A 13,823-nucleotide genomic window follows, 5' to 3' on the forward strand; every position below is an offset into this window, starting at 1 on the left:
TACCAAACCGGCAGAACTGGCTCACGATACGGGAGGAAGCAATCTTGATATAGATGGACACCCTTGTGCCTCGCTAGCTCCGGATCCCAACTGCGAATGTATGCCGCCATCCGACCCGGTACTCCGGGTTCGTGCACCACCTCCCTAGCGGGCCCTGTCGCGCCGAAGCAATAATGATTCAATCTCATGGTCTATCTTCCACCCGCTGGCCACAAGTGGAGCGTCACTTACGGACGTAGGTGTGCACCAACCAGACGACGGCTCCAGATTTAGGAAGCCTCCGCAACGTCTGACGCTCCTGCCGCAGGAAAACTGCCTCCGGGTCAGAAATAGGTTGTGGCGGACTCCACACGCCATAAGATGCCGATCCCACTCTTGGTCCACGGAGCACGGGGTCGTAATCGTCTTCCGGGCCCATGGATATCGTCGGCCATTGCAATTCATCTGTCGTAAATAGAACACGTTGTGAGCAACGTTGAATGCGGTTGCGAAATGACATGCGGCATCACCGTGTATGCTGAACGTCGCAGTGTTGCGGTGAATGGGAGTATCAACCTTCATCTTCGACAAGAATCTGAGAAGAGCAAATTACGACGGTCAGCGTTGGTTTCATAATGACGGCGAAGATCACGATTGACCGTTCCAGCGGATGCCGCAGTTGCGAGTCGTAGTGTGGGACCCTCCCATTGGTGTGTAAAGTGGACAAATCGATTCCGAGTCTGCCGGCGAGGCGCTGACCGCAGCCGAGACCGAACATGCACGCGGAAAGATAATACTGGAACAAGGAAGTCAGCGCCCCGCCCCGATACCGGATTGAGTTGTGATCAACGTGAAATCGCCGAGTCCAAATAAACAATGGCTAATGGTGGGAATGCTAACCTTGCCGTCGGGCTCTTCAACGAGAAGATTGATGTCATCCGGCTGGATCAGGCCCGCGACCTGCTCGCCGCTCGTCAGGGTCTAGCGCGGCCGACTAGCGGGGTTCGGCGAATAGGATCGCGTACCTTCAAGGGGTCGTCTTTGCCAAGGTCATAATAAGCGCCTAGTTTGGGTATCGCGACACTGATGATCTCGCCGTCTCCCTCCCATCCGAGACCATTCGCGTTACGTCGCACTTCGTAGACATTGGGATACCGCCTCACCAAGTACTCTGATGATGGGATACGCCCTGGCGTGAGCGGTGCATGTATATTGCAAAACGGGCGAAGACAGACCGCAGAGATCTTGGCAAAGCTCGAAGACAGCTTCTTTGGCCTGTGGTAGGTAGCCACATATTTGATCGGCTCGTTCGTTATATCGCGCCGTGCGCAGCGCATGGTAGCGGGGGAATTCATTGTCGAGCTGGCAGCGACCATGAGCGCTTCTCTCTCCGGGTGAACCGGGATTGAAACCGTACCAGAACCCAGTCGTTCAGGTCGAGAGGCTTTGTGAGGATCATACTGTGCGATCGTGGAGTCAGCTTGTGGGGCATCCATCGTCGTCGAAGAGGTCAGAACATACTGGCGGGCATACGGCCGGAACGGCCGAAAATCAGGTGCGGGCGTCTTTTGCAAGTCAAAGCCTGCACGCGGAACGATGACCGGAGGTTTCCATTCCATCGGCCGCCATTCTGAAAAGCCGTCGTTGGATGTTCGTTCCATCAATGAAACGTACTGGACTAACGGCCTGGTGTCTGAATCGCGAATCCTTTCCGTGCTTGATGCCCGGGCGATGGAGGAACGGCGGCAACTTTCCGACTAAAGAAGGACTTGCCGCGTCGCTGAAGATATATTACAAGTCCCAAGAGGACGAAGGAGAGACCGAGCTCCGGATTTGAGATAGCCATGGCGAAGACGGTGGGGGCGGGCTTTCTCGAGAGGCAGACGCAAACTAGGAATGTAGTAGGATCGGCACATTCTTAAGCTCTTGATAAGCGGGGGTGATCAGGCCAACGGCGGAGAACGAGTCGGAAGAAGGTAAACAACTGAGGTGAGAGCCACGCCGCGTGTGCACAACTCGGATGCAGCCTCTCGGAGCGGCGCCCCCTCCGGGCGGACTGCTGCCCGTGACTGGACGTTGCACGGAAGGTTCCTGCCTGTTTCTGGATCGGGGTGTGGATGTTATTTTTCGTTTCCTCCCAAAAGGATTGTGACCGAGGTCCAGCGGAGCGGGTGAGGTCTGCACCTCCGAGCCTGTAGCCGATCCCATACAAGGCGCGTTCGGAGGAAGGGGAATCGGGCCTGGCCCCTGTCTTCTGCTCTCCGACGGACGCATCTGCCCCTGCTCCCTGGACGTTGCCCCCGACAACCTCCAAGCGCTCACCTGCCGGCACCAACTGTGGCGGGGTGGCGAATCCGAGCCTCGGCTGCAAGAAGCAGAAAACGAAATGAAATAAGAGACCTTACGTATACGACATACCCAGGAACCGCGATACCACATCGGGCTAGAAGACCCATCCTCCCACAGCGTATAACAAAGGCTGTCCCGACCCCGGCCAGTTTTTCGTGGTTGGTTTGCGCACACCACGATGGCCCTCGGTGACCTCGAGAAACGCTCGTCAAGCGGCAGCTTCAAGGGTTCGCTAGCCGACGACCACGTCGCTTCTGCTCGCGGTTCCGACGCTTCTCAGCATCTCCTCGTCGGCGACGAAGTCCACCGCGGCTTGAGGTCCCATCATATCCAGCTGCTCGCTATCAGTGGTGTTATTGGCACAGGTCTCTTCGTGAGTCTCCTGCTGCTCTAGGAAATGACGTCTCCTCACTCGGGAATTGCCGGTGTGCGCGTTCATACAGGTCGGAACTGGCGGTGTCCTCGCCTCGACGGGCCCGGGTGGATTGCTCATTGGATATACCATCTGGTGTGTTTTCCTGCTATGCGTTGCACACGCGATGGGCGAGATGTCTGCCTACCTTCCTGTACCGGGCTCCTTCGCCACGCACTGCGGCCGTTTCATAGACCCTGCCGCTGGCGTCGCCATGGGCTGGATCTACGCTTACAGCATGATGTGAGTCTGCCCTGCTACCTGCCCTTCCATCGAGTACTGGATATTGACACCGAAACAGGGTGTTTACGGCAGCCGACTGTTCTGCCTTGGTTGGCTTATGGTCATACTGGTTCCCTGATATATCGCCCGCTGTATGGGTGACCGTGACACTCGTGGTTGTGATGTGCTTGAATTGCTTGGTTGTTAAGGCATGTTCGCGATTGAGCTTGCTGTTATAATGTCAAATGCTAATCCCCAGCCAACCTGCCCAGTACTTCGGCGAAGCAGAGGTGCCTTTTCAGCGTTCCCACATGCCGAAAGCCTCCGTTGACGTTCATGATGATTCATAGTTCTATGCATCCATCTTCAAGATTTTGTGCGTTTTATGATTTGATCTCGTGATCAAATCATTCTCATTGGACGATAGTTTGATCCTTGGTTTCCTCATCTTCACGTTCATCGTGGTCTTAGGTGGCAATCCCCATCACGACGTGAGTGTCTTCAGGGCTCCAATGAACGACATGTCTGACATCCATTCAGCGCATTGGCTTTCGGTAAGCATGGGTCATTCTGTCCACACTCCGGTATTTAACTTGCACTTAGCTATTGGAAGCATCCTGGAGGTGAAAATCATCCGTGCATCGTGCCTTGGCCTGAATTAAATCGTATTTCTGACAGCGTTCAACGAGGCGTATACAACTGGTGGTCTAGGCCGTTTCCTAGCCATATGGAGCACCTTCACTACCGCTGCGTTCTCGATCGGCGGTCCCGATTTCATCGCGAACTGCGCTCCAGAGGCACAGAATCCGTGCGTGTCCCAGGGGCATAGTGTCCCCCGTTGCTCTCCAGATGCGACTAATCGGATGTGTACGCCATATATAGCCGACGCACCATTCCGAAAGCAGTTAAACGAGTCATCTACCGGCTCATCTTCTTTTTCATCCTCTCGGTCTTGGCTGTCGGCATGCTCGTGCCGTTCAATGACCCGACGATGCTGGCCGCTCAAGCCAACGGTCACGGCGTTGCCAGCTCGCCATTTGTGATCGCGATGCGGCGGTTGGATATACGGTTCCTTCCGGACCTCGTGAACGCCATCGTCATCACGAGTGAGTTCTCCGAGACCTCCGGATTACCAGGTTGTGTGACGTGACGAAATACGGTCTAACTCGGATCTTTTTTGTCCGCGGACTTAGGCGCTTGGTCATGCACGAACTGCCTGCTGTTCCAGGCCTCGCGTACGCTCTACGGTCTCGCGAAACAGGGACGCGCTCCGAAGATCCTGGCCAGGACCACCAAAGGCGGCGTGCCCCTGCCGGCTTTGGTGTTCAGCCTTGGCGTCAGTTGCCTAGCGTACATGACCGTGAACAACAGCTCTTTGCAGGTGTTCAACTGGTTCATCAACCTGGGCTCTGTCTCGATCATGATCGCCTACGTGCACATGCTTGTGAGTGTGGTCATTTTCAGTTTCGACCCGTTATTGCTATTGCTAACTTTATCGATGGGCAGTACGCTAATCTGCGTTTCCGTGCGGGTCTCAAGGCCCAGGGTATACCGTTGGAGACCTTGCCCTTCCGGTCCCGCTTTGCTCGTGAGTCCAAGAAGTCGACCGGGCTCCGCCAGCGTTGACTCGTGTCGACAGCTTATTCAAACTATATCGCCCTATTTGGTGTGGGCATCATCCTCCTGACGAATGGATTTGGCGTCTTCATCCACGGCCACTGGTCGTTCGCCAACTTCTTCACCGCGTGAGTTTCGCCCACCCCCTCACCCCCGCGGTCCGAATTACCGAATGATTGACCGCGTCTCTTTTACTCGGGACAGTTACTTCGGGATTGTGTTCTATCTCGCAATCTATCTCGGATGGAAGTTCTGGCACAAGACGACATTTGTCAAGGCCAGCGAGATGGATCTGATCACTGGCATCGCCGAGGTCGAGGCGCACGAGAAAGAGTTCCCGCTCAAGGAACCCAGCACGCGTTACGAGCGTTTCATGGATTGGCTCTGGTGAAAAGGTCAAACGGCAATGAACTTTACCCTCGATTATGGGGATATGCATATAGAATCTCTGGTCATACTAGCTTTTCTCGCCGCTCTGGAACCATGCTTTCTATGTAGATTAGTGTACATACGCCGTAAAGGTGGCTATTACTCCCTACACCAAATATATGGGTGGATTAACTCTCAGCAGCGTCATCCACGGCACTTCTAGATCTGCTGACACCAAGCACAATCTACCAATATGATACGAGCTAGGCACGTCCCCAGGATACATCGTAGATAAACGACCGCAGGTAGATAAGCGCAGTCAGATTCCAGAAAGGCTGCCGGATGGGCCGGCAGCCTCTCAGCTCCTTCCGTCCTTGCGCGTTCACACCGCGCTTTTGCTGGTAACTCGCCCATATCCGTCTCGCTCTTTCTGCCAGCAGCGCTTCTATCTCTCAGTACGATTCAGAAATTGAATCCCAGCTCCGAAGCCCATTGTTGCAGCACTGACTTATCGCCGAGCGAAGATGCTCGGAGGTAAAATCCCGCCCGAGCTCCCCATCGTTGGTCCGGTTTAGTCTAGTTCTCTTCCGCTGTTCTCTTCCGCTGAAGATTGCGGCTGAACTTGGGATGAACTCAGAATCTGGAACTAGATATCTGAAACGCTGACTAATCAGGCGACATTCTTTGCTTCCGTTTCTTTTCCACGCACAGAGGCCAGCACAGGGAATTCCTGGAACGGACGACTTCGGCCCTTCTTCGTTTCTCATGTGTCCACAACCCGGTATCCAGCCATGACAGCCACCTCGTTTGCTCTGGCACATCTGGTGCTCGCGAAAGTGGGTCATGTTGCGACTGAACGATCATGATGCATCCTCGGTTGCCGAACTCCCGTGCCGCGGAATCCTCGGGAACCAGCGCTAACCCTAAGCCGTCCTGGACTGGCACACCTTTGAAAGATTCGCCATTCAACTCCTGAAGCCTAGTCGTTGCCTGAACCATCGGAAAGAGAGACGTCAGGTGAGAGCCCTATCTCGACCCGCCTGTGGCGCCGATACCATATGCCAATGCAGAGAATTCCATACTACTATGTAGATCGGGGCCCGCGTAGACACTCGCGCGTTACCAAGAGGAGCCTGCACCTGTTTACGAACGGCGTTCAGACTGAGCTATCGTCTCCGCCCAGACACCCGGAGCGGAGGACAGGATAATCATGGGCCAAATTGGACTGCTCTCGGAGGAAAGCGTAAGCTTGGATCGAAGAACGTTATGCGGCGCGTGGCTGGCCGAACTTTTGGACGGCCAGTCAAGCTCAGACTCTGGAGGAAGCGTCACGGCCGATAGATCAGAACCAATTGACGTCCGGTACTGGCAGGGTCCCTGATTTATTCGACCCATGTCATGGACTGCCTTGTCGGGGGGTGCGTGCCGGGGGATGTCCTGCCAAGTCGCGACAGCCCTCCACGCCCGGGCGTGCCTGCGGCGACCCGATATCACTTCTGCTCATTGGGGTGGGAATGCGGGGTGCATATGGCACCATCCCAGCAGCGCACAGTCGACTGAGAAGTCTTTCCCCACCCAAATGGCAGAAATTCAGGTTTCGAGCACCGTGCAAGAAAACCCCCCTTTATCATGCAGTCCTTAGACTCGTCAACTGCACTCTCGGCTGTCTGTGCTGCGGGCCGCCGATGCGGACGTTTCTGATCTTCTCATGACTCACTTCGGATGTGTCCGCTATGCGACGAATGGGGACGTTTCTTGAGCCTGTGTACCCTGGGTATCACTTTGTCCCGAACCTTCATGCCGACTTCTCTATCAGATGTCAGCGTTGAAGAAGATTTTTCTCCGGGGAAATCGGCTTACTGAGTACGGTTATCATACGTTGGTTGTAATCACTGAAGAAACAAAGTATACAATCAGATTTACGGCCTACTACCGCCGATGCACGTAAATGTCTCTGGGATTTGGTGAGTTTAATATGACCTTGTACCTCCTGTCAGGGGTGAAGGCTCACATATTTGGTTGATGTAGTTTTTTTCGACGTGAACTCCGCTTTGCCAAATCGTATTCCGCGATGCTTCATGATATGTACGGTGCTGACGTCGCAATGTGCCGGCCGAATTACCATGAGTTGAAAGAGTAACATCTTTCATGCACGTGCTTTGGCCCTCTTTCCTGGTGCAATGCCAATGGGACCGGAGTACAAACTTGCGATATCCTTTGCATACGTTCCGACGACGTGGAGTCGGCGGTGAGTCGTAACCCGGCCGGAACTTATACTGCGGCGAGACTCGCTATGTTAACTGCGGCTAAGACCGGGGCAACACGTCAAGTCCTTCCTCTGAATTGTGTGCCGGATGGGTCCGGTAGTGTCCACCGATCGTGAGCTTTTCGTGCGTGCTGATGTAAACGAGTCCATAGACAATCATCAACATATCGTCAGATCTATGTGTAGACAGTGTAGAGCGCGAGCGCTTGATCTGCTTACAAGTAATTCGAAACAAGACCGCGAGCGTGCGTCGATTGTGTCATTTCTCTACCATCTTGACAGGCATACGGCTTACAAGGACAAGGCTGAGGACTGCTATATCAGTATAAGTATATGGGGGCTACGATCGCAGCTGCGGTGACCTTTAATCATAGGTTAGTCAGTGGCTGTGGTTCGTTGCATCGCCACAGCCCGAAGGCGCGGCTCTGGGTTTGGTGGTGACTTCAGTCAAGCCCGTCTATTACGCCATATCTTCATGAGCCCATATAGCTGCGCGTTGTAGCTCTGCTGCCGTTCAAATCCTCCACCAGCCACGCTACCGTCTTCAGCCAACCCCATCGCCTGGCACTGCGACCACAGCAACAAGCGCAGGCCGCGTAGCGTTTGATTAGCAGCAGTTCGACGACAGCCACCAACAGCCACCGCTACCACCCCGACGTCGCCCTCCATGGCTTCAGACCAGCAACTCGCACTCACAAGGCACACAAAAATGTACTCTGACGAGAGTCGTGTCTCGCGCCGCGTCGTGCCCGCTTTCTTGCAGAAGCTCTACGAGTGCGTCTCGCCCTTTGATCTACCCTGGTTATTTGTGCCATACTGACCATCGCGCAGGATGGTTAACGACCCAAGCAACCAAGGCTTGATCAGGTGGTCAGATGCTGGAGACTCGTTCTATGGTGCGCGCCGATCGTCCCCTCTTGCCTGAACGCAGTTAATGACCCATACTGAACTCGGAATATAACCAGTCCTCGACCATGAACGATTCGCGCGCGAGGTCCTTGGCCGTTGGTTCAAACACCAAAATTTCTCCTCCTTCGTCCGCCAACTTAACATGTACGGCTTCCACAAGATCCCCCACCTTCAGCAAGGCGTCCTCAAGTCCGAGTCGGACACGGAGCACTGGAATTTCGAGCATCCCTCCTTCCGTCGAGGGCAACCCGACCTCCTCTGCCTAATACAACGCAAGAAACAGGCCGCGCAACCTACAGGTGTCGCCGGTGCCCCTGGCGCCGACAGTGCTTCAGGGGCTGTCGACTTTGGCGCCGACGTCCCACCGTTATCGGGTACACAGCCACTCCCCCTACCCCCCACCGGAGGCACGTTCACGGCTTCGAACGGCCAGGTGCTCGACGTTAGCTCGATTGTGAACGGGATCGCGGCCGTGAAACGGCATCAGGCCACGATATCGTCCGAGTTAAGCGAGCTGAAGGCGTCCAATGAACACCTATGGCAAGAAGCGCTCGCCGCCCGAGAGCGACACAAGAAGCACCAGGACACGATAAACCGCATACTCAAGTTCCTGGCGGGTGTGTTTGGTCAAGGGGATGCGCATATGCATCATAAGACGGAGAGCCCAGGGCGGGGCACGCCGCCGGTCATCCCACGCAAACGGCAGCGCTTCATGATCACCGACGGAGGTAACTCAAGCGAGAAGGAGATTCAGATAGTAGATGCAGATATGGAGGACACGGAGTTCGACACGAGCCCGAAAATACGCGATGTGTCTCCCAATCCCATAGGTCCGCCATCCCACCACTTCATGTCGGGCATGCGTTACTCATACCGCGACCCAGGTCGCTTCGTAACGGTGGAGACGCCATCTACTATGCGGTCACCGTCATTACCCCCGAGCGAACCCCCGAACGCGTTATCGCCAGTCCCAACGGAGATGAGCACCTCGGCGTATCCCGGTCGGGAGGGGTCCGCGATGCCGCAGTCGCCGACGGGCCCCCCACCACAACGGTCAGCTACGACGATTAACGACTCCAGTAGACACTTGCAGCCAACACACCAGCAGCCTCCCCCACAGCAACCTTCTCACCCTCTCACTCCCTCGCCCTTCAACTCAGTCGCCACGATCCAAAACCACACTAACGGAAACGCAGACGCGACGGTTCAGTCCACGCTCAACCAGCTGCTCAGCAACCCTGCGCAGATGCAGAAGCTCCTCCAGGCCCTCGCTAACCAACCGAATTTCCAGATCCCCAGTGCTCCGCCGCCCGATGACCGCGTGTCCTCTGCCTCTGCTCCGCCCCCAGCGCCCGACCACGGGCCCAGCCGACCGTCGTTCGATCCCTCAGAGCACTGGATATCACATACGTATGCGCCCTCACCTCCTACGATCAGTGTTATGTCGCCCACGGCCGGGCCACCGTCTACGGTGCAGCCGCTCGGCCCTGCCCCTGGTACATCTTCCGCCGCTCTTGCCTCGTATGACCCACTGGTGCACGAGACCGAGCGCTTCCAACGTACGTGGAACAACGCGCAAGACATTGAATCCGACGTCGACGCGCTGCAGACAAGCCTGAACCAACTGATTACCCAGATGGGCTTCGACCCGTCCCAGCACCCAGTTGACGTCCCGCCCGCGGAGGCCGCCCCCGACTTCGACTTCGACACCTTCCTCAATGACTTCGCTCAGCAGCATCCGCCAACGGGGATGCACGTCGTCGATGGCGGCGGCGGCGGCGAGTTTGGCAATTTTGCCTCGCTCGACCACGTCAACGTCGATGGCACCGATCCGGCGGAGCTGACCGCGTTCCTCGACGAGGTGGCGTCGCAGGCGTCTGACACCGCGTCCCAGAAGTCGCTCAACTTGAACGCGCCCAGCTCGCCGGGACCAGCGCGCAAGAAGAGGAAGTCCGAGGTGGTGAGCCTTAACGAGATGTCAGAGCCCGTGAACGGGTCAAACCCGTCCAAACAGTCTACTCCGATACCAACCGCTCCGAGGCCGAAGAAAAGGAAATAAATATTTTAACCGATTCATTACACCATGTACCAGTTAGAGACTGTTATAGCATCCTGCTCTGCATCGAGTCAGTATAATAAACAAGCGTGAATGAGCGAGTAAATGTCGCGGTACGACCCGCGCAATGGATACTTATTAAAGGAATGGACGGTCACTCAGCGGAGACCTTGGGAGGTAGTGGGGGTGGAGGACCAGGGGGTGGCGAGACAGTGTCGAAGCCAGGAGTGAAAGGCGTGAACGGGCGCATGGTCAAGTCGATCTGCGGTGTCGCAGATGACAAACCCGCGACATCCGCGAGGTCATGGCCCTGCTGGGAGCGTGCGTTTGCTGCCTGGGTCTCTTGGATATACTCCTTCGGCGGGCGCGGCATCAGAGGTGGAGGCGGAGGGATAGAAGCATATTGACTCGGCGGCGGCCCCGAGGACGAAGAGGCACCCGACTGCCGGTCCTCCGCCTCATACTGGGCTTTGAGCCGCGCCTTCTCTTCAGCCGCCGTCAGGGGCTTGAAGCCGCCAGGGAAACCGGATGAAGGCACCGGCGATCCGGGCACCGGAAGTGGGGATCGGAGCCCACTGTTTCCCGCACCCGAGCCTCCGCGCGGGTTCATCCCCCGAGGCGGCGATCCAGGTGGAGGCGGCGCACCCCGGGGGGGAGGTTGGGGAGGAGGGCCGGAGCGCAGCGCTGCAGCATCGTCCGCTTCGAACTTCCTGCGCAACACCTCCTTTTCTGATAATGGCTGCTGGCTGCTGCCGCTGTAACTGGGAGTGGGCGCTGGCGGAGGAGGTGAGTGCCTGCCTCCGTTAGCGTACGGATGTTGCGCCCGCGCAACGGCATCTTGTGCTTCGTAGTACCGCCGAGCGCGCTCCTTCTCGTCCAGAGCAGACGTGTATGGTTTTCCTACATTGAATGCAGGCGGCATGTCGACGGATGCGGCGCCAGAACCTGCCATGTTTTGTGGAGCCGGGAATAGGGCGTCATATGGTATAGGATCCGAGGTTGACGCAGCGCCTGACCCTCCTGCGACGGGTTCCTGTTCGTATCCGCCGTAACTTTGCACCCGGTCCACCGCGGCCCTGGCTTCTTCGTACCGACGCAGCATCGCTTTCTCTTGCTCGGCGGATGCATACTGTGGTTGTGAGGAGAGCGCCGCAGGGCCTGTTCGAGGCGGCGAGTGTGTGCTCGGAGCAGGAGTCGGGTATGCGGAGCTTCCGCCAACCGACCGTCCGTTGGGTACCTGGCCGTATAAGCTCTGAGCAGGCGGGAAGCCGGGTTGAGGTGATCCTGTCCGGGCCATCGAGGCATGCGATCCTTGTGAATTCGTCCGGTTGTGCAGGGATGAAGCGTAACCTTGCGTGCGCGCAGCAAGCGCTGTAGCCTCGTTATACAGTCGCTGCTTCTCTTCCTCTGCAGGCATCCAACCATTCGCGAGTTTGGGCACAGGCCCAGGCGATGACATGATAGGTCCTGCATCCTGATGCAGATTTATTGGTAGAGCCATAGGCTGCCAGTAATTCAGATCATATATCTATGATGCGAATGATGGCAATTCTAGCTTACTGCAAGAGGATTGGCGGCCATCGTTTGCGTCCGTTCAGCCTGGGCCCGCGCACGTTCATATAGCAGCTGCTTTTCTTGCTCGGCTGTAAGCCACTGGTTTTGCGGCGGTGTCGACGGTGGCGGCGCCTTCTTTTCCGGCTCGAGGTGTTCGTCAGAACTGACTGGCGAATCATTCTCGTCGATGTTCGTGACGGTGAACCGGCGTTGAGCAAATTGCGCGGACGGTGCTACGCGTGCATTGGGACCACTGGTGGACGTTGAAATGGACATTCTCGAGGCTTCGTTTCCGTTGGGCCCGTCGGGAGAACCGGGTCGCCTTCCAGCGCCATACGAATTCTGAACAGCATTCGCTCCAGCCTTCGTAGCGGAACTGGACATAGCAGGGCGGTTGTAGCCGAACTCATCCACCCCATAGCCATTTTGCCCAGTACTGGCCAGTGTCGTGTACTGTTTACCGGCATCAAATTCCTGAGCAGGCCTGGATGCCACTCCCGATACAGTGTTAGGGTATTGCGGATTCGCAGGGGTCTGGACAATAACGCCCTGAGGAGAACTTTGCGATGTCGGGCCCTGATGTACCAGCGAAAGCGCCTGGGTCGGCCCTATTCGTCTGGATCCCCGAATCAGACACGCGCAACCAAAAGAACGGTAGATAACTCACTTTATAGCCTCCACGGAGACGTTTCTCGGCCAGTTAGAGATCATGACAGGAAGATCCACGATGATGGGTTTGCCAGTGCCCATCAACGCCCGGACGACGAGAATATATGTGATGTCGATATGTCGTGCAGAGTTGAGAGTGGTCGAAGTGTGCATTGACGGTATCATACATGATAGTTCCGTTTTGTGTTGGTTGCCGCCGTACAGAGTGGCGTTCACTGGCACCTTCTGGTCCCCAATGACGGAGACACGAACCTGAGGGACAGCCTTCTTGCCTGTGGCATGCGGGCCAGCACGAAAGACGGTAGTCTCCTTCAACGTAAACTCGAAGCCACGAAGAATGACAGTATGCAAGCTGTCGGATTTCAGGGTCGCAGAGACAGAAACACGATCTCCGGGACCGTAGCAAGTATGATTCCGGTCGATGGTGAGGGTCACGCCGTCCTGCGTGAACTTGCGCGTCTCCGGTTGTTGATATAGAGGCCAAACGGAGTGCAGTTCATGCTTATCGATGATGATGGGAGCAGTCGTAGATAGAACGATCGATTTGTCGCGACGGAAAAAGCCTCTGGGTACGACTGTAAGCGTCGTTCACCCCTTGACGAAGGAATGTATTCACTTTTTGCCCTTTATGCACACTGTTGCGATCAGTTCGTACTTGATGCCGGCTGGAATATACTTAGGTACAACGCAAGCACGGGACAACGTCAGTACTCACCTCCTTTTTCGAGAGCCAAGCTGGGGGGTATCGTGTCGGGTATCCGGATATAAAACGGGAAGTCTTGCTATTGCATGGCTTAGGCACACAATCACACATTGCATAATAGTGACGTACGGTATGTAACATGGCATAGTCCTCACTGGCCTGCCAAACGTTCACCGGGCTCTGGCCCACGAAGTCCACGAAAACGTTGTTCTGACCCCCGCCTGGTAGGGTCTCGATCTTCCGCATCTCAATCCTGACCCATTTCGCCTTGACTCCCTGGGGCGCGACACGCAGTTCAATTGCCTGTAGAGTAACGCGTCAATTAACGCGAGCCCAGCACCGGTACTGAGTGTTACACGCACCCCTTTCACTGCGGCCTGCGGGCGGTCCGGCCCAGGTGGTATGCCCGGGTAACCTGAAAGAATGCCTCGTAAATAGCCGGGTTTGCTTGCATGGGTGCCTACTTGCCTTGTACGAACTCAACGTTGGGCGGTGGGCGGAGCGTTCTGCGGTGAAAATCAGCGATGAGCCCCTTCGGCCAGAACGCGGGATGACGAACAGCTTGGCTTGAGACATCTGGGAGAACGAGAGAGAATGAACGCTAGAACGGCGAGCTTCAGGCGTGGGCAGCACTCGTCATGGGAGGAAGCAAGCTCATCACGTCCCTGCTCATGTCCGACACGGGCGGAACGCCCTCATCCCATCAGTGAGGCTGTGT

The 13,823-nt window shown here is 56.2% G+C and overlaps 5 protein-coding genes across 5 annotated transcripts; 3 read left to right on the forward strand and 2 right to left on the reverse strand.

The window, feature by feature from the left end:
- Nucleotides 1-223: 223 nt before the first annotated feature.
- Nucleotides 224-1,825, reverse strand: PUNSTDRAFT_135684 (uncharacterized protein; the record flags this gene model as incomplete). Its single annotated transcript, XM_007385213.1, has 9 exons — nt 224-444; nt 510-574; nt 639-775; nt 880-939; nt 1,005-1,150; nt 1,215-1,341; nt 1,397-1,439; nt 1,501-1,609; nt 1,663-1,825. The coding sequence occupies 9 exons, from the start codon at nt 1,823-1,825 to the stop codon at nt 224-226; spliced, it is 1,071 nt and encodes a 356-aa protein (XP_007385275.1).
- A 297-nt stretch (nt 1,826-2,122) lies between these two features.
- On the forward strand, nt 2,123-5,050 carry PUNSTDRAFT_144574 (uncharacterized protein). Its single transcript, XM_007385214.1, has 14 exons — nt 2,123-2,701; nt 2,772-2,983; nt 3,042-3,171; nt 3,235-3,252; nt 3,313-3,338; nt 3,390-3,453; nt 3,503-3,516; nt 3,566-3,585; nt 3,641-3,770; nt 3,845-4,068; nt 4,156-4,406; nt 4,469-4,550; nt 4,602-4,707; nt 4,784-5,050. The coding sequence occupies exons 1-14, from the start codon at nt 2,507-2,509 to the stop codon at nt 4,968-4,970; spliced, it is 1,659 nt and encodes a 552-aa protein (XP_007385276.1). The 5' UTR covers nt 2,123-2,506; the 3' UTR covers nt 4,971-5,050.
- A 2,873-nt stretch (nt 5,051-7,923) lies between these two features.
- On the forward strand, nt 7,924-8,751 carry PUNSTDRAFT_71621 (uncharacterized protein; the record flags this gene model as incomplete). The annotated part of the gene is made up of 4 exons (XM_007385215.1): nt 7,924-7,988; nt 8,046-8,110; nt 8,180-8,424; nt 8,557-8,751. Coding segments are annotated over 4 exons (570 nt in total), but the record flags the coding sequence as incomplete, so codon positions are not given.
- Nucleotides 8,752-9,453: 702 nt separating this feature from the next.
- Nucleotides 9,454-10,232, forward strand: PUNSTDRAFT_53409 (uncharacterized protein). Its single transcript, XM_007385216.1, has one exon. It carries the CDS (start codon nt 9,565-9,567, stop codon nt 10,180-10,182), a length of 618 nt encoding a protein of 205 aa, XP_007385278.1. The 5' UTR covers nt 9,454-9,564; the 3' UTR covers nt 10,183-10,232.
- A 101-nt stretch (nt 10,233-10,333) lies between these two features.
- Nucleotides 10,334-13,681, reverse strand: PUNSTDRAFT_135687 (uncharacterized protein; the record flags this gene model as incomplete). The annotated part of the gene is made up of 8 exons (XM_007385217.1): nt 10,334-11,683; nt 11,740-12,349; nt 12,401-12,967; nt 13,019-13,067; nt 13,118-13,184; nt 13,235-13,408; nt 13,468-13,520; nt 13,585-13,681. 8 exons carry the CDS (start codon nt 13,679-13,681, stop codon nt 10,334-10,336), a joined length of 2,967 nt encoding a protein of 988 aa, XP_007385279.1.
- Nucleotides 13,682-13,823: the final 142 nt, after the last annotated feature.

Source organism: Punctularia strigosozonata, assembly GCF_000264995.1.
Source record: "Punctularia strigosozonata HHB-11173 SS5 unplaced genomic scaffold PUNSTscaffold_9, whole genome shotgun sequence".
Taxonomy (NCBI): Eukaryota; Fungi; Basidiomycota; class Agaricomycetes; order Corticiales; family Punctulariaceae; genus Punctularia; species Punctularia strigosozonata.

What these genes read in the sequence shown, in the direction of transcription:
- PUNSTDRAFT_144574 (XM_007385214.1), top strand. Translation starts at nt 2,507, where the DNA reads ATGGCCCTCGGTGACCTCGAGAAACGCTCGTCAAGCGGCAGCTTCAAG. An exon ending in TCGCCTACGTGCACATGCTT is followed by an intron (nt 4,407 to 4,468) that starts GTGAGTGTGGTC and finishes ATCGATGGGCAG; the next exon opens with TACGCTAATCTGCGTTTCCG. An exon ending in TTCGCCAACTTCTTCACCGC is followed by an intron (nt 4,708 to 4,783) that starts GTGAGTTTCGCC and finishes TACTCGGGACAG; the next exon opens with TTACTTCGGGATTGTGTTCT.
- PUNSTDRAFT_53409 (XM_007385216.1), top strand. Translation starts at nt 9,565, where the DNA reads ATGTCGCCCACGGCCGGGCCACCGTCTACGGTGCAGCCGCTCGGCCCT.